The sequence below is a fragment of the Colletes latitarsis genome, chromosome 7 (assembly GCF_051014445.1).
Source record: "Colletes latitarsis isolate SP2378_abdomen chromosome 7, iyColLati1, whole genome shotgun sequence".
Lineage (NCBI taxonomy): Eukaryota > Metazoa > Arthropoda > Insecta > Hymenoptera > Colletidae > Colletes > Colletes latitarsis.
The window spans coordinates 2388568-2415003 of NC_135140.1; the positions used below are offsets into that span (position 1 = coordinate 2388568).

Consider the following 26436-nt stretch of genomic DNA (forward strand, 5'->3'; position numbering starts at 1 on the left):
GTATGACCTTGACGCTTTGAAGGAAATATGATTGTAAAATCCATTTCTAAATATAAAAAAATTGAAAGAGAGGACAAGAAAAACAGTAAGAATTGTGTAGGATTATTAAAAAATACTTTTATTGAAAAAGGAAGCAAATTATCCTCGCGTAGAACTTGGGACTTGTGACGGAAGATGAGGGCGCGCGCGTCGTGGCGCGTCGCCCTTACGATTTCCGGTAAAGCCACGTGACCTAGCTAACGGTCGCTGTTGCCCTGAAGCGTCATGGAAAATTCCCATTCCCGAGCAACAACCCTCTCCCCTCCTTTATGTACATACCCCCTGCTCGCCCCCACCCCCACGAAAGTCCCCACTATGGCGTTGTCAGGTACTTATGTACATCCCCCACTCCTTTGCGAAATTCTCCTTCCCCCACCACTTAGTCACTGGTACCGGATGTGCGGCAACGTCGCAACCGTTAAGTACATAAGGATGAGTGGAAGGGGGACGGAGGGGGATACGAGAAAGAACTGGCAACGTGTACCACATTCAAATCTGGACGGAACCCGGTCGGCCTCTCGGTTCACCTCTGCACAAAACAGCAGAAAACGCGGGCTACGAGAGAATTGCGTGCACGCTTGGAACGGGCAACCGACGAGCGTTTCGTGCGAACTGACTACGATCTTTTGTGTATACCGTCGTGTCTCGTTGTCAAGTACAGCAGCGAATAGATTACACCGTACAGAGCGCATTTCGCGGCGCCCTCGCGCGACGACCCTTTCGCTTTCCCCCGTAAGTGTGAATTTTGCGCGCGCGCACGCAGTTTAATGTAAATGTCACGAGAACGTAAGGGTAGCGAGACCGCGTGGCGGAAGTGTTGTTTCGTGTGGTGGAATTATGTGCATGGACATTCAGGTTAACAAGAAGAAGATGAGTGACAAGAGTGTCGACGAAGACGTACAAATCGTCGAAGCCCGAGTCATCAGAGGTAAGCTTTGAGGTTATGGGTGGCGGCGACATCAGACTCGCGCGTATCAACCCCCCCCCCCCCCCTTCTGTCTTCTTTCTCTCATGTGCTCTATCTCTATTTCTCCTTCTACTGTCTGCACTTGTCTCTCGTTGGCTCGTTCTTCCATCCTTCTTTCTCTTTTGCTGTATTCCTCACTCGATTTCCTACCACGTCCAATCACGTTACCTTCGACGTTGTGTGAGTGCCCAGTGCCTAGAAGTACACATCATGCTTTCTGTGTTTTGTTGTACGAGCTGCACCTCGTGTAGACCCGGCGAAACGTGGTTCCTCGATGTGACTACCTGTCAAACATCTGTAACATTTGTATTGACTACTTATTGCTGCAGCAGTGACACATGGAGCAGGAAAATACATTTTGCGTAGTTAAAGTCTATTATGTACTTTTCATCGCGTCTCCAATTTTTTTTAAATATTTGTACAACTGATTAATAGTACTTTTTGTCAGTGATTCTTCTATTTGAAAATACTCCATTTGTGGATACTATTTTATGATAGTTAATGAACAGGTTCATAGGTATATACAATATTTTGAGTTCGTGTATTTATACATTAATAAGTATTTAAATTCGACGATGTGTAAATAATTTCATTTTTAAGTGATACGTGCACGAAATTTTTAAAAAATTTTAGTGAATCTACGAATTATATTTGAACGATACACATTAATGCAAAAAGTAAGAAAGGAAAGTGTAAAGTTTTGGTATGTTAATTAATTATTTTACTGTACATAAAAGCCACGTGACTGTGCAATGACGGAATTAATTAAGAAATACAAAGCTTCTTAAGCTTGTTTCGACATTTCTATCAGCCTAAATCATTTGCAAAACCAATGGTTTATATGATTGTAAATTCTGTCAAGTACTAATTATAACTTTCTGTTTATATATAATAATATTTATAAATTATTAACAACGAAACTTATTTTCAATACGTCTTCGATCTATAATCAATAAAAGAATGTTAATTCTTATTTCATTTTATCCGCCTGTGCTTGCAGAGGATGACGTCACGGTTTATTTAAAGCAAATGGTAAGATGATCCTGGCAATATCATTGATGTTTTTTAGAAAGAAGCTGTATAACGAGTACTTAAATTAGAAAATCATGCAACTCTTATAAAGGTAAAATGTTATTTATACGAAGCTTGAAACGTACTGGCTTTTATTAACAATTTTTCCATACGAAGGATAGATATTTTCAAATATCAAGTATTGTTTACAAACGGAACATATTCTTAATACGTATAAAAGTGTACCTATCTTTCAATTACTATTAATGACTGTTACAAAGTCATCCGTTGTTTACTTAACACATTACAGTGTATATATGTATATAATGCGTGCGTGAGTACTCATTGCAAATGAAGGTTAGTGTAAGTGGGATATATTTTGTTAAACAAAAATATTTTATATTTATAGTTTGTATTATCAAGTTAAGTAACTTTATGGCACCGTCATATTAATGGCAATTGATAGATAAGAAAAATATTACATGCGTCTGTGTCAACGTAGTTTACATAAATGCAGTATACTTTTCGATTGTTAAAAATGATCGTGATTTGTTCATCAATCAATTCAATTTCATCCAATTTTTCAACTATTTTTATGTGCGGTTAAAACTTAGTCAATTGAAATAGAATTCCTGTCGAAATACTATACACGTACTGATACTACACAACACTGTGATTAGCAACATCGATGATCATTCCACTATCAGTAAGCGAAGAAATAATTGGTACAGCACCAAAGGTGGAAGAACATCGAAAGTTAATCGATCGCAGACATTGGCGGGGGATAGTATGGCGGCCCTCTTTGAGATTGTTATGATCAAAGAAAATGGTACTATTTTCCTTTCATACACAAAATAATTACAGACTTTTCGACGTCATATGTATAGCACGATTAGTAGTAGACAATAAACAGTTATTACCATCAAGTATGACATTCTAAATATACAAGGAATATTCTTAATTTTGAAATACTTTTTATTACTAATTTCTATAGAATATATAAATAAGAATTTCTATGACTAATGACTAATTAATGTTAATGATATTTAAACATTTTGTTTTATTAACACATCCTTTTAAAACATTTTTACCAGTCATACTCCAAAAATTTTGTTATATATAATAAATGATACTCTTTATTCTTGGAATACAATTTCCTTCAGAATTTAAATTTATATTTATATAAAAAATTAGTTTAATAACGAAATGTTGAAGAACATTAAAGTTCTAACTAAAATAACCTTATAAAAATTTTTGAACACTATAATATCATAGATTTCTAATAATCTAATTTCAAATAATAATTATTATATTTTACTCTAATTTATACAATTACCGATAACAAAACATCTATACTTCGTGTACTAGCGTCCGTTCTAGTTGCTCCGCATTTCTACGCCTCGTGTAACGCGGACCACAGCTCGCTCCTCCGATCGTCCGCCCGTTTGCTCCGCCGGCATATATATGCTAAGGCAACTATATGTACTGTACATACAAGAGCGCAAGTTGGGGGGAAATATGTGCAGCCGCGATACATAATGTATCCGCCCCTATGTACTACATAAGAACCGAAGAATGATGTAACAAAGAGGCCGTTTCACGAACTTTGCCGAGCGTTTCCGAGGCGGCGGCTTCGTGCAAGTCGCATGCGTGCTTGTGTACTATGGAACAGACACAATGAAACTTGTCAGCTGCTACAAGTGTACGCCGCCATGTGCAATTCTACTGAGTTGCGCAAAAAATTACGTCTACGAAAATGATAGAGCATACTTGGACGACTATTTTCCATCATTGCAATCGAACATTCACCCTTTTCGATTATATTCTTCTCTTTGTTATAAAATGAGCAAAATGATGACCTTCGCATCGTTTGTCTTATCACGATGGAAGGAAGCATATTTCATTTAAATGTGCCTAGGTGCACACATTTCACCGTGTTACGTAATGTTTGTACTTATGATTTCATAATTGAACAAAATGTAATAAGAAACGTGTCATTATTAGAGAGGAAAAACGAGTCTCTCAGAGAAGGACAGAAGACGTTGAAAAGATAGAGAAAGACATTGCAGTTATGGCAAAGAGACTGGATAGATTGGAAGAGGGCACATCCGGTTCAGCGCCATATTGTTCTTTAGTAATCTCTTCCCCCTCCATTTTCCATCATCTCCCCTCCCTTCAGACTAGTGTGCCTTTGCTCGGCATAGCAACAGCAGCAATAGAGGACTACTATAAATAGATCGCTATGACCTTCCAGTGTTGCCAAAACAACTGGCCCAGCGCACGTCGTGGAAGAAATCGGGCCAATCAAGGCCGCGTCAGCCATTTTGCGATGGCAACGTCGCATCATCAGAATGGTGATGTTTTTATTACTGCGGGAATAGCTTGTAGAGAAAGCGAATGAGTGATCGAGCATCTTCACTATTTTACATTTAATTAGTTTTCCAAATTTGTTATTATTCTTTCAAACTTCATTTATATTCGATTATCAATGTATAAACTATATATTCTAGTATGCTTTAAAAATTGACTCATATCGTGTTAATATAATAACGATAAACGCATTTTGTATACATTTTTTTGCATATTTCTTTAAGTATCGATCAAGCGACGTTGCCTTTTCCGCATACATATTCTATTCTATGTATTCGTATGTATTATTGAAAAGTGAAAAAAGTAAGAGAGAGTGGGCGTGCCTGCAGCAAGAACTGGCAACGCTGCAGCCGTAAATCATGATTAAAATAATAAGTATAATACATATGTAGTACATAGGAGGCTGTCGGGTATATGTATGTAAGAGCTGCGCAAAGGCACAAACAGCGATGTGTGTCTGGCCGGGTTCTGCGCAGCTTCAATTCCCCCACTTTTGTTATTTAACCCCCACTATCACGCAGAATCCCACGGATAAGTTCCAGAAGTGGCAGTGGGGGGTGAAACGCGGGCGTTAGGGGAGGGAAGGGCACCTGAAACCACGACTATATACCCCCGCGTGCGTTTACCAATCTTGGCACTTTGCCTGAAAGAGCATATCGACCGTGCGACGTTGTCACATCGTCCGTGCGATCTTACGCGCTGGCCCTGGCCACTCTTTGAGCGGTATGTACCTAGCTGCTGCAGCCGATCCCTGACACACGGTGCGAAATCTGATCAACGATATATGGTTCACCTATTTATATGATTCAGTAACGTACCTAGAGAAAATGCAATATTTCTTTAAATGGAAATGAATATCCTGAGATGATTAATACAAAAGTAATCAACACAAAGTCATGACTCTGTAAAGATAAAAATCGTAGAACCATAAAAAGTTTGTTGAATAGAAAATCTAATATAATTTAACGCATCGTTAACAATTTCTTCACAAAATGGAACATGTTTAAACGGTACATTTTATGATATTTTATAATTATTCTCACAGGGAAAAATAACAAGAAACAAAAATAGTATCTTGTAACTATTAAATCATAAATTTTCTTATAACATTTACAATGTAAATACAATAGGTATATTATTATTAAGTTTATGTATAAAACTTTATTTTATGTATAGTTTGTTCAAGTATTTATCCTTAATATAATAAAATCATTAACGTATTCTGTTCGTAACAGTTCGTTTAGTCGCACGCGTTATATCCATGAATTATAATGTTTAAATTCGCAGTTATTTTTATGCTACCTATATTATAATGGAGTCATGAAGGAATAATTAGTTAAAAATTAGTATAATTATTATTCGTGAACGTTCACTGTTGCTGACATTGTTATTAAATGATACTATTTAATACATAAAATGCGAAGAAACATAATTTATAGTTTTAACGTCTTTTGAAAACGCGTTGCTCCGTGTAAATACGATATATACGAGGAATGTGCTATAAGGTTTGCCACCCGTTTCTGCTTCGCTCCTCCTACAGTTCTTATTCGTTGTCGGCAATGTGCGTACAGTCAGTTTCAAATCGTTACAATGCGGAAATGAGGTTCATTGTGTAAATTTTCAAACATATATATTTCTTGTATGTTTATACATTATTAACTTGTTAATCTATGATAGAGTATGTTTGAAACGTGTGTGATAAAAACTTTTACTAGTTGAGACTTGAACATCATTCACATGGCACGGAACAGACATGCGTATTAACGGAGAAGGATATATAGATTTTCCTATTTTTCCTTAACTTTCTTGACACTTGTGTTTTTTTCGTTATAAAGTATTAAGATTGAAACAGCATTGCCAAGTTAACTTATACTTTTATGTGTTTTAATGTTTTGGGGCAAAAATTATAATACAGAACAATATTATGCACGTACATATATAGTCACAAAGTGTAAAATAATTATTTAAATCGTGATTTATACAAAATTTTACTAAGTTTATACCACAAAATTTAATACACCCTTCTCTTGTCACTGTTCAGCTTCGACTAAAGACTGCCGCCACGCAACGCTCTTATATACCTCTGTGTATCGAACATCAAAGTACGCGGCTATATCGCAATTAGTACAAAAAGAATTTCCTTTACATTTCATAAGTTATTTGTTAGTAATAGATCAACAAATAGTTCTTTACATTACATTACTTTTTTACTTACAACAACATAGGCATTATAATACATAACAATATATTCCTGTTTTAAATTTTTTGCGTTTAAGTTATTTTTACATTAACTTAAAACAAATTATCGACGCATGCGTTACATTCAGTTTATATCGAGAAATTAGATTTTATTTAATTAATAATATTATATGGAGTAGATAGATGGCGACAGTTACCGGATAGTTTGACAATTCCTTTTTATCTCGAGCAACAGATTTTTAGAAATAGCATAAAATTTCAAACTAGATTTTCAATTATTTAATCTTATGGCTGAAACGTAAACGTATTGCGAATTTATATATCGAATTGCAATTTTATTTTACAAAAGTCCATCGTTCATCATTTAAAGTTACGCATCGCGATCGAAGTCATAAAGATCAAAGAATATATTTTACTAAATTAAGAATAATTTTTATGTTTTACATTTTAAATTCTTAGCGTCAAGTAGCTCGCTTAGCTTCAGTAGTTAGATTTGTTAAACAAAAATATAACGAATTAAAAGCTAGATGTAAGAAGGATTGATTCGTCAAAAACATCAAATTTATATAAACGTCAAATAGATTCCTAAAAATGGAAAGTTAAAGTGAACTAGACATGTGTGCGCGGAGGACGATACTGGCACGTACCTAGCAGTACAGTCTGGATAGAAAATCAAGCGTGCCGCTTTGGTCTGTAGGATTCGTGGTTGGCTAGACCGTGGAATGCCTAGTGTCCCGTGCAGCTGCAGGCAGATAGCTCGATGCTACGGCATGGCCTACTGGACGGCCTGAAATCGGAGATTTACAGAGGCCAGGTCCGCGTAAAATGGCACTACCCTCGACCGAGAACACCTTAATCCATGGCAAAGCTTCGCCGGGGTCTAGAGGTACGCCCGTTCAAAGAACATGTACGTAGTCAGTGTCAACGGTACAGTCTACGTTCGTTTATCTACTCCCTAATGTATCCCTCGAGAGTTGTGCGTGGTGAACTGTTTCGCGCCACCTGCTATAATTGTAATCAGCAGACAAAGTGAAACGTCGAGGGAAAGCGTGAAAACTAGAAGTCAAGAGAGTCGAAACAGGGGAACTTTTCCGTGCGAGCCTGTTCGCTTCTCGTCGTGTAACATGGTCGTGTGTCGTCTCATCGACAGTGCACATCGGTAGGCAGACGCACTCGCGTATAACCTCTTCGCTGGTTTGCGTCCACCTTTGCATCCATCGAAATGTGATTACGATTAAAATAAAACACACGCTCAATCGTCGAAGATGAGGAACGACATTACGGACATGCACACAGCAAATGCTGATAGCAGCACGGATGCCATATGGCTAGAGAAAAGGAGTCCATCGCAGACTGCACCCGATCAAGTATCACTCAGTACGTCCTAAATACATCTTTCCGTATCAAAGAAAGATGTTGTGTTTTGCAAAATTAATCTATGAAGTCTAATAATGGTTTCTCGACGGTGTACGTCCGCGTATTTTCAATTAGCTCTTTGTTTTTATTGGTAATCCATGTTGATAGAAAAGAGCGTGAGGATCAGTTTCTTTTTCGTTCTTAAATTTGTCGATATAAACAAAAATTCGGTTAAACCCCTTATAATGTTTGTTAAGGAAACAATTAAACATTGTCTCGCCTGAATATTCACTCAAAAGTGAGTGCGGAAAACTACTAGACAGTGAATCGTCAATTAACACACGTCATGTGCACGGTGTTTTTGAAGTATCCGAGTATTTTATGAAATTACGAGTGCACATTTACGTACAGTTAAACATTTTATATTCCTACGTTCTGCGTCAATTACGTGTTCTTACAAAATGTGATATTTTTTAGACAAAAATCAGAATGTTTTAAAACTATAGATTAGACATAATAATTATTATGTATCATAAAAATGAAATGCAACGGTTCTTGTGTAAATATATTACAGAGTGAATTTTCAATGTTTTTTCCACAATTGTGCTTTGTACGAAAGTGTAAGAAATAATCTGTGCACAATTGTGATTAACATTTGTGCGTTACTAATTCATTAAATATTATGACTCATGATAGCAAGCAATAATTACAGTTTAAAATTTTAAGTAATTTCTTTTACCAATGTATTAATTATTTTTCGTGCGAATTAATTTTGGGTAAACAGTGTTTCTGACATGCGCATGGCTCACATACACGTGTACAGTTCGACCGTATCATAGAAACGTTAAAATTTTCTATATCACGAAAATTAATTTCGTATTAGGCAAAAAAGCTGTCTAAATCTTAAACGAATTAATTTGTTAAATAAAATTTAAGATTGTACAGAGTTATTAGTTTTATATGATGTGTACGACAGGTTAATGAAATAATTACTCGAATTCATTACCGACTATGTTGTATATCGTAATCGTGCATTGACACGCGATATGTTTTCCCGCGCTCTTCTCCATCGACTACCTGCGTCAGTTTCGTAGATTTAATAACATTCAGCAGCAGTGAACTTTTTATAGTGAATCGTTTTTGCAATGGTAATTCATTGTTTTGCCCTATTATGCGTTTATTGAACAATTTTTCTTTTACTATTTTAAATGTTACAAATACTAAAAGAATATGAAAACAATTTTTATCTCTTATTTGTTATTCTATTATAAACAATATCTTCGATTGTATTAAATGTATTCTCTTTTCTTAAGAAACATTAATCGTGTATATTTAATTCGTATTTAATGTAATTACATTTAAAATCGATAGTTAAGTAGTTTTACAGACTTTATAATTACATGCAATACAAAGATGTAATTGAATTATCAAGCGCGCATGAGTACGTTTCCCGCCAAGGGACAAATATTTCGTCTATAAAAGTGTATATAATTGCTGTTGCGATACGCATGTATGCGTTAAATGATTAATTTAATATTTATTTACTAACACGTTAACTGTTATAATAATCAATTTACTTTCTTTTTTGTTTCTCTTTTTTTAGGTCTTGATAAAGTTGTCGTCAAACAAGAACTTCCCGATGAAGCGGAAATCCGAGAACTGGCTGCCAAAATGGTGGAAGCAAACAAGGCGAAAATGGTCAGTGGAGTACCAGGAACACCGCAACAAAGACCTCAATGTCTCCTTCCGCAAACAAATCTTCCTGGCGTTTTAGGATATTTGAATAAACGACCGGCCGATTCGTCGACCGGCGTAACTACGAAACCCCTTCCTGCGGAAGGTAAAGTACCACCCGACGATGAGAGTCAAAGAGGCCGTTTCGGATGGACAAGCTTCGACGACTGCCATATACCGTACATATTTCGCTCTGGCGAGAAGTATTGCGCCGTACGAATTTTAGAATCTAAGTTGTTGAACAAGTACCTGAGTTATTTGCACTCTGACATCTACAGTTGCACGTGCATAAGAAGTTACTATATTACGGAAGCCGAGAGCAAGTTGTTCACCGAAATAAATGTGAAGCATTGCGAGAATCAGTTCGGTAGAGACCAATTTACGTGTAAGGATTTGGTGGTTCGACTTTCAGACGCTAAAGAGTTTTACACTTTTCTGGATGTGTGTTACACGAAATTAACGGCGGGCACGAATCCTAATGTGTCGGGCGGACATAATAAGGCCGACAAATGCGGGTTTATTCGAATAAACAAGGAATCTGTAGTTCCTTACACAGTGAAAGACGGTCTTCAATACGTCCCTCTATTTTATTTTGAGGGCGAAACCGAGAATCTGAAATTAAAAGCGGAGAAACTCGAAGGTTGGGACTTATCGTATTTGAAGTTTTGTTGCAAAGTACAGGGTATTCGTAATGAACTGTTTGCAAGTGAAACATGCTCGGTGATTAGTTTGAATGACATTAAAAGTTACTTCCCACCCGGTACGGGATTTGAGGACTATTGGCCAACTAAGGTTATGGACTCCCAGTTGTTAGTGACTAGCAAAGGTAGTGGTACTGGTGGTGGATGGACAAAACAACCTCCAACACCACCGGCGACGAAACCCGTTACTGTGCAAAATAATGTGAATAAAGCACCACTTAATGCGCGTGTTACTCCCATGCATAATATGTTATCACGTGGATCAGTCCCCAATGCATCGCAAGTACAACGTGGTGTCACTCAGCCAAGGCCAGTTGTGACTACGCATCCTGCACATTCTTCACCAACAGCACTTTCCTCTGGCAGGCCAAACATCGTAACACAACCAATGTTGAACACGGTGCAAAATGTTAATGGTTGGACAGGACTTGTTGGTGGTCAGCCCACTTTCCAAACAGCACTCGTTTCTCAAGCAAATTCTATTATACGAATGCCCTCAACTTTAAACATGCACAGTGTAAGTTTCTATCAGTGATTATTTTTTTCATTTTTTTTACGATATAAACTAAGTATTTTTCAATATTGAAACATATTTAAGAATACAGTAAATCTTCAAGTTTACACGGATTCATGGATACACGATTCTAACTCTAACTAAAATATTTTCTATATTTGCATGTATTTACATATTATATAAATTGTTCTTTTTCAAATGTTTATGTATATATAAGGATGTAGTATTATATTTATATGATTTGACTTACATGTAAACTTTTGGAACAAATTAACAAGGATTTACTACATTGTGTAATATAAGATAAAATGTTAATGGAAAAAGTTACTTGAAATGGAATGTTGGTTTAGTTTACAGTAAATTTACTGAGACATAAAAAGTTCACAATGTCATAAATAAACTCTTTGCTTCTTGTATACTAAATAAATGTTAACGTGAGAATAAATATTATTTTTTAAATTTAGGCTTAAGCTATATTGCATATTAAAAGTTTTATTTGTTATGCATTTTCAGTGAAAACTTATTTTAGGATAACGTTGTGAAAAGTTTCTAAACAATGTATTTTGATCAATGTAACATGAAGCTATAATTTTTTAATACATAATCTGGAATTATATATTGATTTATATATTTTTCGATTGCAGCAAATATCTACGCAATCAAAAAATTATTCGCAACAAACTAGTAGAAGTAGAGGGGGTGGTGGCAGTGCAACAGCAGCTCAGTACCCTGGAGTATATCCGGTTACAACTATGCAGACTGTTGCTCAGGCCCAACCACCCCCTCTTGTCAGAGCAACAGTCCACTCCAGTCAACCTAATCTTGGGTAAGTAACAAAAATTTTACATCTATTCCTATTTATGTGTTTTTTGATAAAGCATTCAAATATTGAGGACAGTTTTCTTACGAATTAAATATTGTTTCTTGCTTTACATAGCATTGATACTTTGTACTTATTTTTGGTTTAGCAATTGAAATCAATAAAACGTTAATTAGATGTGAGTTCAATGTTGAAAAACTCACAATGAAATATTTTTTTTATATCTATATATATTTAATACTATTCTCTACTTGAAAGTTAATTACAATTCCTTCGATATAATGCATCGTTTAAAGTGCATTAGATGAAAGAATGTTAAATTAAATATCAATGTTATATTCATTCAGTAATTAAATAGTTTGCTTAATATTTCAAAATTTATTATATTTATTAATCATTGGTATATTTATACATTCTTATAGTTTATAAGTGCATACAAAAATTTGAAAATGAATATTTAATACAGCATATATTAAAGTAAAATGAGCATGCAGTATAAAATTTTATATAACTATTTTGTTTGTTTGAAAGTACATAATAATATTTGTATCTGTAAAAGATTATTATTTATGTATGTGGAGAACCTGCACTATAGCTTTTTGCATTTGTACATACAACGTATGATTTTTTTGTATAGTTATCCAACCTATGGGAAGGATGACTGGTGAGTCCCTGTAAAATGTACTATAGTCATGATTACTACATAAAAGTAAGATAGCATGCACAAGAATACTATGATTAACAAACTTTGGTTTATGCAAAACTGCAATAACTACATATTGCCTATATTGCCTTGTTAAGCATTACTTATGTGTTTACTATTTTTATTCCTTCATTTCACTAAACATGTGTATTCCCTTTGGGAGTGTAGTTTTGTTCTTTTTTTTTTCACTTATAACTCAAATTGTAATAAACCTCTTTTTCTCGTAAACTTTATTAAATTAGATGTTAACATACATGGGAAATGTGAATCTTATTTATCACTATTATTATAAAATACTACATGTGTATTACAACTATTCAATTTATTTATTTATTATTCTATTTACAATAATATATGAATTTGGTTCTTAACTCAAAATATTTTTTTTTTAAACAATTAGTAAATAAAGTGCTACAAATTTATGTAAATAGTATAAAATACTGTTATAATATTATAATTTTGATGTTAATAAATATAATGAATCAATTTATACATTTTGTAGGGAATCTCTAATTATAACATCATAAATAGTTAATTAATATTTAATGTAGATAGTTAATTAATATTTAATGTACATATTTTAAAGTATTCGAAACTGTTTACAAAAAGGTATAGATTATACATGAAATGTATACAGTAGTGAATGTTATTAAATATTTCATAACTTTCCCAAGTATTATAAATCGCTTATTTAAAGTATATCTTAAATTTCTATATTTAAAAAAATTTAATATAAAATTTTTCTATTTTAGGGTTACATCTACATATACCACACCTACTTTAGGTGTACCTAATGCTGTCACTGCAAATACATACCCTCAAATGCTTGGTTTAAGTGAACAAGTACAAGCTTTAATGCCATCACCTACATCAGCATCTACATTGTTGCATTCAGAAAGGCATACACCATCCGTACATAACACATCTCATGCAAAATATCCACCACCATTAATACCAGTTAATGGCAACAATAATAATTCCAGGTACAAGATTATACATTTTCTGTTTTTTAAACAAAGAACATTGTTATAGGAAAAATAAGTAATTAATTTGTTGTTATTATATTGAATTCTATAATTTTAGAGATGCGAGAGGTAGAAAGCAATTGATACCAATACCAGAAACACATACATCAACCTGTCAAGTTCAACCTTATCAAATTCAGAAAGCACTTGTCGAAGACAAAATGGTACCTTGTATTAATTTCAAGCCATACATCTATTCTGAATTGTTGATGACACTTCCTGATTTCGTCGCTCAGTATTTTCCAGCCTATGACATCAATAGTTGTAGACAAGTTCTGACAGATGTCTTGCACATAGACTTATATCAAGGAAATAGGTAAGATAGTATTAATTGTTGTATACTCATGGGAAAATACCTAGAGATACTAATACAGATGCATGATTACCGCTAACGGAAAGAACACGGTACTTGAAAGTAGACTATATTGAGAGAATGAATGTTAACCATTTACCTGGATTTTCATACATTTTTTTTATAAAAATGGAATATAATAGTTTTATGCACACCTTTCCTTAAGTTGCGTAGCTAAATTTTTTTTCTGTGAGTGTATATATTTAAAGTCTCCGATTTACTTGTTTAATTTCTTACACTTCAATATATTCCCGTATACTGAAAATGCTCCAATTACTAAGTTCTGTTTAAATATATTTGTATCTGTTCATCACACTACTAAATTTCAAACTCCTTTTCCTATGTATATATTTACTATTCTAACTCTCTCAGTCAATATATGTTTTCTAGATACCTACACCTCCTTTAAACATATAGCTTGCACTTGGCAGAATCCTTTTACTCATGTTATGTTTAGGTTAAGTAATAAGTTAGGATTAAATGAAAGTAGGTTATTTGCTAAACCTCGTCCTTTCACACTACTTGATATACTCTCTAAAATAAAAAACAAATCTTATAAAAAATTTACATATGCATTTGTTCGTCCATAATAAAAGAGTTTTATAGATATAATATTTTAATTTTTTATATAAATATGGCATACAAAGTGTATTAATTTTAAAATGTAACTAAATGATATATTAAATTTAAAACACTTATCTTTCAAGGTTACAAATGAAAATGTTAATGGAAGCAGGAAAGTGTTCATCTTTGAATGAAGAGCTACCTTTAATACAAGTAAAGAGTATAATGAAATACATGCCTCAATTGAAATACATGTTCAATAGAGGAGATATGGTGATTCCACCTGCACCAGCACATTCCTCTGAGGAACATCCTGCCAAAAAGCGTCAACGCACCAGCTAGGACTGGCTACAGCCTTACTGGCCTACCTATGATTATTATCATTCGGCATTCTGAAAAAGCCGATTACTTTGACTCATATATAACAAATCAGCATTATATGCTCTGAAAACACGTAAACCACAGGTGGAATCTATACTGACGTCATGTGCCAGAGAGTGCATACAACTGATGATTACCTTTTATATACAAGGAATCTGTGACATACTACAAGCTACTTCTTTCTCCAAAGTGTATCTATGCGACGAGAGTCTGCTTGTAAATAAAACTGAGATGTATAAAACTAGCGTTGCACAGTTGGCAATTAAATATGCTTTTATATTAAGGTTAATAACACTTTTCTTTAATATTTCGTTTAGAACTCGAAACCGACAAGAGAAAGAAAGGCAAAAACAGAAAATATAATTGTCAAGACCATTCCTCATTTTTTTCTATTTCATTTCATTTCATTTTTCTACCTCTGCTGCAGAATATCTATCTTACGTGTAGTATTTCTTTGTAAATAAACTGAAAGTTCTAATCGTAATGTGATTCGGAGAAAGAAAGTGCTGATATACGATTCGTTAATGGACATGAAATGCTGTAGGTGTGTTGTTTAAAATTCACCTACATTGCATACTGAACGGATATCAAAAAAATTTGGCATTTGTATATTTAAAGAGATGGAAGTAATGCTTCTTCAAGTTCCTAGCTATTGCTAATACGTATCCTGATAACTAGCTGCAAAATAATTTAAAAATGTTACTAATTCACAACAATGGTTTAATATAAATTGTGACGTGAGTTTATCAAGACTTATTAGGTAAATATTTGAATATTGGAAAATTATATTTTCTAAAATTCAGTTATCAAGAACACCGTACACAGTGATGCATTTTATTTTGTTCAGATATTGTCAGTGTTGTAAATATTTAAGTCAACAAAAAAAAAAAAAAAAAAATAAAAAATACAGCTTAGGATACCATTAGAAACATGACACGTATTAACAATCAATGAGATATGTGTCGTCAGTGTCTACAAGAGATTTTCTACCATTTACTATTTTATGGGTATAATCATTCCAGAAAATGTATAAATCAAACGCAATCGATTTTACATTTTTTTTGTTCTTTTTTTTTGAGAATCAATAGATACTTCGTTCCTCTGTATTACGATTAATAAAGTATCGTTAATTATTTAACAAATTCATGGTTGAAGAATCATTTGTACAAAATAATAAACTGTACTTATTAATTCTTTTTTTATTAGTAAATTTCGTAATTATTAAGTATTCATCAAGAGTAACATATCTCATGAATGTTAATTTCAAACATCAATATGACATCTTAATTTCTGTAAAGAAAAAGGTGTAACATTTTACAAGGTTTTGCAAATAGAAAAACGAAAGAAATTATTCTTGAATCCAAACCTGACAGATCGTGGAACATGTAAAGCCGCCTGAGATGGTCTTCCGTTTTAATCGACAACTTCATATGGGTACAAAAGTTAAAGATATTTATTTAATATAATTTTCCATATTTACAAAAACATTCACTGAATGTTTTTTTACTCTGTTTAATGGAAAAAGTAGGGTATGACTAAGTAATAAAAATGAAATCCTTTATGGCGTACAAGTACGCAGTTTCAACTGATCCTGCTCCTAAAACAGAGGCTTAAATTAGTATTACTGACTGATTAACTTTCACATTCGCTATTACTATTACATAAAACAAAAATTAAGTATGTATATGTGAAAAAGATGTGTATGTATATATGTATGGAAATAGGTAATTATAGTAATAAATTAATATTGACCATCATGGATTTTTCATATAAGAGAAAGGCTTAGGCATCCTGTTACGGTGAAAATGGTCTATTTTGTTATTTATAAATTACATTTAGTCATATGATTTCAAAGATTCTATTGCCATTGAAAAGACCTAACTATTATGGACTGGTGTCTAACTTTTCTAATATTAACGAAAAAAATAACACAAGAAATTCGTACAGGAGAAATATTCAATGGAAAAGTCTGTAGAATAATATGTAACGTAATATTTATTATTTACACTCCATAGCGCGGCAGATTAAAATTGTTGTATTTTGGTAAAGTAATATAGACACCGGCGTGATAATTATCGGTTAACAAAAACTATTTGAATTTCATGTGTGTATAACATACTGATATAAAATATCAGTGAAGTTGATTTCGTTGATACGTTATTTTTATATTGCATTGTATACGCGTTGTTATAAATAAGTAAATGCAATTTTTGAATGTATGAATAATAACACGAAAGGCATAAACAAAGAATTACGAAATATACATTTTATGGAGGGCGCGCGAATATGAATTCATGAAGTATGAAGAATTTCTTGAATTATTTTAATAGCAATTCCAGTACATACAATACTGTACATTATTGATTGCTTCGTGTTATAACAAGGGGCTAGTAGAATAATGTATTACACGTACTGCGTTTCGAAATAAAAAAAGAAAGAGAAACGGAGGTTTGTGGGCCCAGTCCAAAAATTAGAACTTAATTATTTTTAGTATATTAGATTAGAGCATTTATTTGTTAACACATGTTAAAATAATGCGTGTATTATACTTTATCACATTATCATCTGTACATATAGACCATAAGAATTAGAAATACTAGACATTTCAAATAAATTCATGATATAATTAATGAAGTGTTAATTATTTTTCATTCGATGTTTTTACATGAATGAAACCATACAGACTAAGCTATTCAAAATGTATTACTAAAAATAACAAATATAGGACAAATTTAAATCATTTTTCGAAATTATTGTTCTATTTCTATTTTCGCGACAAGTTTTTTAAAATTGTAATTTAATTCAGTTTCAAAAATTATAAAATAAGAGCTTATATTTAAAATTTATTTCTTCAAAATAATAGAATATAAATAAATTTTCTCTCAAATATAAAGATGAATTTAAAAAATTTTTAGTTGCGTTATTGTTTTTTATGTTTTTTTTACTTCATTTTAATCTTCGATAAAAAATTTCATATATTTAAAGTATAAACTATTTTTATTTTGTTTCTCTAGATAAAACTGTTTCATTATATTTAAAATACCATTTTATATGCATTCGTTTGTTTCTTTATTATTTTAAATAGTAATCGGTTCGGCTTTTAAATGCCATAATAATTTCAACCACACTCAGCTGTACCGGAAAGACGTCATGTATATTTGAATGGTTCAGTGCTGGCATCTGTGACGGGAGCAAACGAAATTGCACGAGACTGGCCGAAGCAGTCAGTCGCGGTCGCCATTTTGTCGGGTAGTCATCGGGTACGTCGTGTTTCTTTCGGGTTGCTGTGTTTTTTGGGGCAAGCACCGCCGAAAAATTTGGGGTACGGCACTTACGTTCGCTCCCCCAAATGGCTTGTCTGATTACCCTTAAGCAGGAGATTAAAACTCTTGAGTCCGTCTTCCCTAAGAGCCATGAGAGATTTCAGATAATGTCTGCGAGTGTGGATGAACTCAGCTGCAGGTTCGTCGGTAAAAATGGGAAGAAATACGAAATACACGCCAATATCACAGTAAGTGTAACAAGCATGGTTACAATTTGAAACAGTAAATTGGTTCTGGACCATCAACAGCATTTTTCTGTTCACACGGTGGCACGTTAACTCCCATTGCTGTCTACGACTGATCGGACAAAGAAACAATAACATTCGTGTTATTATTTGAGGCTTTTGACAAGAGCCATGCTCAGGGAGAACTTTACCGTGTATTCACCATGCACGCTTTTGTTACAACGGTTTTTTGTTGCCTTGCAGAAGATTTTGTTGTAGCTACGATCGATTCTTTCTCGCTTCAATGAGGTAGTTCCCGTGGAGATTTTCAGACGAATTAATATTGCGGTAGAAGTCAATGTATGTTACAAATAGAGGGTTACCCCTTGTAATAATACCTATAACGTCCATTTGTACTTGCGAAAAAAGATTTAGCATATATCCGTTGCCTGTTTAAACAGTTACATCGTATTTGCACGGAACCAAACTATTTACTAATTTCGTGTACACCAGATAATTTGTATAGATAAACTAGATAACAACGAGACATATATCCATTTGCGTTGCTCTTACCGTTGCCATTACCGTTGCTTTTGATACGAAATTATCTATGTATATATAAATATTATGTATCGCACAATTCTTTGTCGAATATGTAAATATAGAAGAGAAAGACTTGTTTGTATCTCATCATATAGTATTCATATTGTTTAGAATGAAGTTGATTGATTTGTAATGGATAATTTAAGATACCGATTATCGAAGCTTAAATTTATTATCGGGTGTATATGTAAAAATATATCGCTTCTGTTTAAAGAATTACGTTTTACGTTCCTTTTGTTTACCTCGCTGAGTGAATTATTCTAAAGGGTTACAAACAAATTGAAATGTATGATAGCTACCTTTTTTTTTTCGTACTATTTAATTACGAATTGTGTGATATTCGAAATATGTCTGATATTTAACGCGAATAGCCTATTAAAATTTTGTCGTGTTTTATATCAAATGTCATATAACGTAACGCACATTTTTAATTTATAGATGCATTGATTACGTTATTATTTACATTTTGTTCGTCTATTGAAAAATCGATAATATTTGTCCACTTTACTTGACACTGTAACCAGTATTAATTAATTTACGATTCGTGTAATACCTATCTATGAACATGGCATTGACCAAGTATAATTACAGATGAATCCATATTTAAATATTGTACAAGCGTTTTTGATAAATATACGTTATATAAATGTTGCTTAACATAAATTTTTACTGTATAAACTATTACCAAAAGGAGTATTTTGCAATTATCAAATTTTCATAATTATGATATTTTACTAAAGATAAAATTTATTTTTAATTTTTTTGCTTTATGCGTTTCTGTTATTTTATTGTTATTTTGTTATTATAAACAAATGTAATTTAAGAATTTTAGTCATTATTGTCTATAGCAATGTGAGATAGTTTTCGGTGTATATTACTTTCGAAAGATTTGATATTTCTTTGGATCAAATAGTTTTTTAATGAAAAATTGTTATTTTCTCATTATATATGGTTCAATTAAGATTTTTGGTGTTCTAAGTTTTTTTTGCCATTTGATCTTTGCCAGCAAGAAAAATATATTAGACATCCAGTTTTACTTTACTTTTCTCTAGTATTATAATTAATTGATGAAAATGATTGATGTTTTTTTTGAGCAGCTTCATTTTATAATGTGCTCAGAATTTTTCGACTCTTTATATGTAGTTTTGATGCATCATCCACAGTGAAACAAACATTAATTCATGTTTGTTTGGAATTTACGAACTAACAATTTAGTTATACATATTGTCTGAAACAATGAATGAATTTTACTATATGAAATACAGAATATTTAACATTCTTGAAACACTATAACGGGCTTTAAAATATATGATTAAATGAATAGTTTTCTGGGAAAAGGATGTATGTTATATTTTATAAGTTTTAGAGGATCGTGGAAAAACTGTTAATTACTTAATACAGCTAGCATTACGTATGCAATTTTTCATTTTAAGAAGTAACTAATAATCTATTAAGGAGAAGGTACCTAAAAATTACACCATATTGATTATAGTTTTACAATAAAGTGAAGTTCAAGCATTTGTATCATACGTCCTTTTTCCAGGAAAGTATAGAAATATTGTTACTGATATAGAAAATAATTTACTTTTGAAACTAAAAATTTTTAAATACTGTTAAGTTCTCTAAAGTATATTGTGTAAGTGTTATTTTGTATGACTCATTGCATATATTAAATGAAAACTTGATTAATCAATAACCCTTTGAGTGTTATGGATACACATATGTGTCCTACTAGAGCTATCCGTGTGGACTATGGATGCATATATGTGTTTGTCAATTTTTTCAATCTCTCACTTACTGCAATAGAATTATTAGTATTTTAAAAATAAATTTTATTATTTAAGTTTAGGTATGTTTTAAATTTTAACGTATCTAATAAAGTAGTTCATTAAGAGAATTTGATGAGCACTTTGGCCAAGAGTATTCAGCTCTCAAAGGGTTAAGATAATTTAGTATTGTTATACTTCATGAATTGTTATAAATCTTAATGAATATTTCACAGGAAACATACCCTTCTACACCACCAGTATGGTTTGCAGAGTCAGAGGAGACGAGTGTCACGAATGCGGTACAAATTTTAAGTAATACCACAGGCCGTGACAACCATCTCATTAATCAAGTTGGGATTCTCTTGAAAGAATTATGTAGACTTCACTCATTACCAGAACCACCTGACGTTGAACGATTAAGAACAGCTTTGGATCCATTGCGCTTAGGAGGACCAAATGAAACTGCTGCGCAAAGGATGGAAGCTGACGATGCAGAAGATATTGACGAAGATGAGGAAAGTGAGACTGAAGAAGACCTTCATTTAGATATGGACGAGGGAGATGTGAATGCCAAGAGTAAGGTAAACATGGGAGAATATTAAATACAATTATTTCTATATTGAAATATCTGTATTTAACGATTCTACTAAAATGTATTTCTATTGTATTCGTTTCTTTGAATTTGTATTCGTTCGTATTAGTATTGAGATTACTTTAAAGGGTGAGGAAATGGATCTAGAGCATCTTGCAACACTAGAAAGGTTGAGACAGAATCAAAGACAAGACTACTTAAAGGGTTCTCCATGTGGAAGTGTCCAAGCTACAGACAGACTTATGAAAGAATTGCGCGACATTTATCGAAGTGACAGTTTCAAAAAAGGTAACTTTGTAATAATCTTATCTATTTATATTTATATTACGGAATTTTATTAATTGGTACTCAATTAAAATTTCTCAATATGTTTGACTATTTTGCTTATATCTATCACAGGAATGTACAGCATAGAATTAGTGAATGACAGTTTGTATGAATGGAATATCAGGTTGATGTGCGTTGACCCTGATTCGCCACTACACAGCGATCTTATACTTCTGAAAGAAAAGGAAGGCAAAGATAGTATTCTACTCAACATGCTTTTCAAGGTATATTTAAATTGATTTAAAGCTATTTCTCTTAAAACGAATCATTTAGTTATATTGATCTTAAAATATTTTACATATAAATAATATTTTGTTGTTTTTAAGAATATACTTAACATCATATAAATAAATGCAAAGTTTTGAAATCATTTAATTTTTATGTCAATAACCGGTAATAAAAATATCGCAAAACTGCTTTGGATCTCCATTCTTTGAACAATTTCACATTAACTTTACGTTTGATGAACAAAAATATATGCACAGAGCTTTCATTTGTACAATGTTAATATAGAATACAAAATGATAAATTTACGGATAAAAATATTTATCATCTATTTTTACACTTGCAGGAAACTTATCCATTCGACCCTCCGTTTGTCAGAGTTGTCCATCCTATGATTTCTGGTGGATATGTCCTTATAGGAGGCGCTATTTGTATGGAACTCTTAACGAAACAAGGTTGGAGTTCAGCGTACACAGTAGAAGCAGTCATCATGCAGATATCAGCAACATTAGTGAAGGGAAAAGCACGCATACAGTTTCAAGGATCTGGTAGTGCTGGCAAAGTATGTGGTGGACAAGGTCAATACAGTCTAGCACGTGCACAACAGTCATTCAAGTCTCTTGTACAAATACATGAAAAAAATGGTAAGTCGTTCATTTCATTTTATAATAAATTATAAAAAAATGCAATTAGGGTAGGGCGTAAACCAAGCGCGTGCTCACTATTTGCTCATTTAGAATAAATACTTAGACAAATACACGGCTTTAGAAAAAGTATAATACTGTATATAAGATTCTTACTGGTATTCGAGTATAATGTTCTTATTATCCATAATTTTATTGTAATAATATGCATACTGTGTATAGGGTTGTATGTAGTTTGTAGTAAAGTATATTAAAAATTTGTGGAATCTATTTGTAAACTTTGTATGCAATGTTGGCATTCTGTGATTATTTGCTCGTATAAATTTGGTTTTAGTATGATTGAATTTTTTAATATACTTGTTACAGATTTCTTACAATTAGAAAAATAAAGAAATGGTAAAAAGACTTGTATTTTTTCGAAAATAGTTCCTCATTTATATCTACTTTTTTCATATATAAAATTGAATATGTAACCATGTATTGATGGTGCTGTTTCTAAAGGAATTACATAGAATATATCGTGTATTTAAATATACTTATAGGTTGGTTCACCCCACCAAAAGAGGATGGCTAATGAATATGAATCAGGAAGAAAGAAAAGTTTGACGTGTGCTTACAGCTGAGACTTTAATTCGGTGTGTGCCCAACAAATAATTGTTACGATAATGATTTAATACACAAAACACAACATTAACTAGGTAACTTAAGATACTGAATTAATCTAAAGCATAATTCCTTTGATGGCTAAGAAGGCTGCCGCGCAAACAGTGAAGTGTTTGGTTCCGTATGCATAGATTTTTCAGTAATTAGTGATTAGATCGCCAATCGCATTTGTGAATGTGAGATATGATCATTTTATCTGGAATTGATTCTTACGTTCGGAATTACTAAGAATCGTAATTATTCCAAATAATATTAATCTTAGTTTTTCTTTTTACGAGTACACATGTTGTACGTACGTACGAAACTGTGTAAACATTCTGTGAAATGCGTTTGCGCAATCCATGCTTCCTGTCTTTTCAACAGGGCGGACACGATGGTTAGCAATTTAGATAGTTATATTGAGAATTTTTCTAAGTGTTTTTTATCATTGTGAGCTTTCATTCGTTTCATTCTATCTTATTATATTTTAATTTTTTCATTCATCGTGCAATTCATTAAAAAGTTGTTTGGGTATATACATTTGTTAAAAGTAATCAGTAAACGATTAAATATGAAAATAGCGATATTTCTGGGGGTAAACGCGTGTTTTGTTATTACCATTTGTATTTACTGGACGATTTCGTTCGTTTAATTCAGCCACGAGAACGAGCACACAACCAAGCTACTACGTGAAGAAGTATCTTGAAATAAGACACTCAATTTTCACAATGGTAATCTTGCAGTTGCATATTACAAGGTTTTAGAAGATATGGCATCGATTATAAACTTTTTCAAATTCTGCACATCATAGAGAAATCAAGAATACCTTAGTCATTACTAATTCGTTCTATTCAGATAAAAAGATTGCAAGTTTTTCATATAAAGAATATTTTTTTACACTTTCAAGCAGTAAATCGTGCAGTTGTAGTTACTAAAAATAATGATTGTAGATACTTTTAATGCTTTACATTTAGTATACCATAATTATCATTCGTATTTAATCCGTAATTAGTAACATTATGGAACATTTATCTTAAATTCTGTTCTAAACAGCTTTGGAAGGTTACGTTTTACATTTTGAATCGTATTTATACGTGTAGGGATCGCATAGCAATATTAGGTAGTATATATTTCCTTAATGTAACGGAGTAAAATAAATAAGGATTGTATAGATGTACATACATATATACGTTGGTATATCGACATCTCGAAAGTGCTCTTTAGAGTCCAGTTTTTTAAATCGAGGAATAAACATACGCATAATTAAAAAAAAAAAAAGAAAAAAGATACAAAAATATAAGATTTGGTTGTGTGACTCGTTTAGTATGACTCAGTTTTGTTATACCGTTCTACAAAGCGGTTCATGTTCTTGGAATCGGCACGAAAGTTTAATCTGTATGTTGGGCGTACGCTCACGAAAATTTGTAGTAGTACATATATGTATATATATGCATACATATATATATATATCGTGACATTTGTAATTCGAGCTCTATTTATGTGATGTATGAAATATGACATTTAACGAGTAATGGACGAAATTTATTTGTGCCACATTAGAGTTTATGTTGGCCAGTCAATGAAAAGAATAGGTCATAATAAAGAGAACAGTCGTACATTAATGTCACCACTAGAAACGTTAGACGAGTGTTGCTTTTTAAAATTAATACACGCGTATTATTACACATGTATTTCTAAAATTTACGTGACTATGGCTATCCATGTACCTACGTCTTTCTTTGCGGAACGTTTCTTCGCTTATGAACAGGTTTCGCTTTTCGTTATGTATGCCGTTACGGAATTCCGTTTTCTTTTTCCATGGTGATTTAATTCTGGTGAATAGTAATGATAAGTTTCGCTATATGGCAAAATTAATGTTCAAACTATTATCGAGTATACGTTATTAACAAGCGAATTTCAATCCTTTTAAATGATTCTTTTGCTTTAATATACTTGAGAATACTTGATTCCACTCCCAGAACGTCTATGCGACTTGTTTCGTACATACATACATACATACATACATGCATACATAAACACACGTATACGTACATGCACTCATGGAACACATCTTATAGACACACATGGAAATACATCCTCATATAGACACACACGTACGTACATCCATGCATATATGCATTCATATACATGCTCCAATTCGTGTATATAAATATACATATTCCGTTCTTTGTGTTTCATCTTCGTACATTGTCCATACAAATTCTTCATTAAAGCGTTCAGCGATGGAAACATTTTAATGGTAAGTGCATCGTTTAATCGGAAGAATTGAAATTGCACAAAATTTTCAACAAAAGTATATAGTTCATTGTTCATTAAACATTAATCCATTATTTCTTGACTTATCGATACACCGAATTAGATAAGGAACGTTAGTATTAATGTAACTCTGAAAAGAACTGCGAACAACTGTACGAAGATGAAGCGGTACATATGTTATTGGCAATAACGCATGTACGATGCATTCATAAATATAATTATTGGACTAATCGAGCGGAGTAGCATGGGTTACTAGTTTTGTTCGTGGTGTAATTAAAAATCGTTTGTGAAATTCGTGCGACCAGTATCATAATGAAATCTAGATTCTTAAGTATAAGTGTACAATCAACGAGCTCATTGTCAGTGGGTATCAATGATTTGTACAGCCGCGCCTGACTGACATTGAGTGCTGGTTGTTCGACGTCGTTAACCGTTATGTTCTTTATATATAAAAAAAAAAAAAAAATAGCTTTCTTTTCTCTTGTGTCTGTTAAGTTTTTCTTCTTTCTTGTAAGGACTTGCGAAGCGTATATATTGAAGCCGTCACGTGGCCTGTATATTTTTGCTACAAATATCGTTAGTAGTACCGTTTCTAAAACGTTCAAACGTTCTTGCGTTTCTCCTTTTTCTTTCTGTTTTTAATCAATATTACGTTCTAAAGAAAGCCGAATGAAAAGTAATACCACCGATGTAACAGGACAAATCGAAAACGGATTAATGGTTTATATTGAATAACGTACATAAATTGATACGAACATTTCTCAGCTGTTAAACAAACGAATATCTTACTTAGTAGATGCAAAAGTAACGGGAATTTTTCGTACAGAAATAAAGCACGAGTATCGTACAAGTATTTTTTATCCAATGGTATATCAATATTCAATAAAGAACATTCTGCCCATTTGGAACTAAAATTTCGTTTCTTTTTCTGTCACAAAACTAGAAATGCTTTTATCAAGGTAACATTAAGCTTAAATAAACATGAATGCATCCCCGTTAAATCCAGAGTTTTACTTTTTTAATATGATGAAGAAATTCTCCTCACTCTTGCATCGATATGACAATGTTGGAAAAAGATACCGACTCGTTCATTTCAAGCGGATTGAACCTTCTTTTAGATGTAATACTGCTGAA

The 26436-nt window shown here is 32.6% G+C and overlaps 2 protein-coding genes across 7 annotated transcripts; both read left to right on the top strand.

Annotated features, from left to right (window-relative positions):
• Positions 1–418: 418 nt before the first annotated feature.
• Positions 419–16493, top strand: LOC143343194 (uncharacterized). 6 transcript variants are annotated; one of them, XM_076767829.1, is made up of 8 exons: positions 840–967; positions 2007–2038; positions 9546–10894; positions 11536–11717; positions 12349–12375; positions 13167–13397; positions 13498–13755; positions 14499–16493. In XM_076767829.1, exons 3-8 carry the CDS (start codon positions 9614–9616, stop codon positions 14695–14697), a joined length of 2178 nt encoding a protein of 725 aa, XP_076623944.1. In that variant the 5' UTR covers positions 840–967; positions 2007–2038; positions 9546–9613; the 3' UTR covers positions 14698–16493. The 6 variants fall into 6 exon arrangements, with proteins under 6 accessions (XP_076623940.1, XP_076623944.1, XP_076623942.1 ...); XM_076767827.1 differs by lacking the exon at positions 2007–2038 and adding an exon at positions 7284–7493 and having other exon boundaries at positions 952–967; XM_076767828.1 differs by lacking the exon at positions 2007–2038 and adding an exon at positions 7284–7472 and having other exon boundaries at positions 952–967.
• A 1476-nt stretch (positions 16494–17969) lies between these two features.
• Positions 17970–26155, top strand: LOC143343411 (ubiquitin-conjugating enzyme E2 Q2). Its single transcript, XM_076768301.1, has 6 exons — positions 17970–18247; positions 20829–21176; positions 21316–21475; positions 21587–21738; positions 22086–22383; positions 22926–26155. Exons 1-6 carry the CDS (start codon positions 18086–18088, stop codon positions 22955–22957), a joined length of 1152 nt encoding a protein of 383 aa, XP_076624416.1. The 5' UTR covers positions 17970–18085; the 3' UTR covers positions 22958–26155.
• Positions 26156–26436: the final 281 nt, after the last annotated feature.

What these genes read in the sequence shown, in the direction of transcription:
- LOC143343194 (XM_076767824.1), top strand. Translation starts at nt 7,852, where the DNA reads ATGAGGAACGACATTACGGACATGCACACAGCAAATGCTGATAGCAGC. An exon ending in TCCAGTCAACCTAATCTTGG is followed by an intron (nt 11,718 to 12,348) that starts GTAAGTAACAAA and finishes TTTTTTGTATAG; the next exon opens with TTATCCAACCTATGGGAAGG. An exon ending in ACCTATGGGAAGGATGACTG is followed by an intron (nt 12,376 to 13,166) that starts GTGAGTCCCTGT and finishes TTTCTATTTTAG; the next exon opens with GGTTACATCTACATATACCA.
- LOC143343411 (XM_076768301.1), top strand. Translation starts at nt 18,086, where the DNA reads ATGGCTTGTCTGATTACCCTTAAGCAGGAGATTAAAACTCTTGAGTCC. An exon ending in AAATACACGCCAATATCACA is followed by an intron (nt 18,248 to 20,828) that starts GTAAGTGTAACA and finishes AATATTTCACAG; the next exon opens with GAAACATACCCTTCTACACC. An exon ending in AAGTGACAGTTTCAAAAAAG is followed by an intron (nt 21,476 to 21,586) that starts GTAACTTTGTAA and finishes TATCTATCACAG; the next exon opens with GAATGTACAGCATAGAATTA.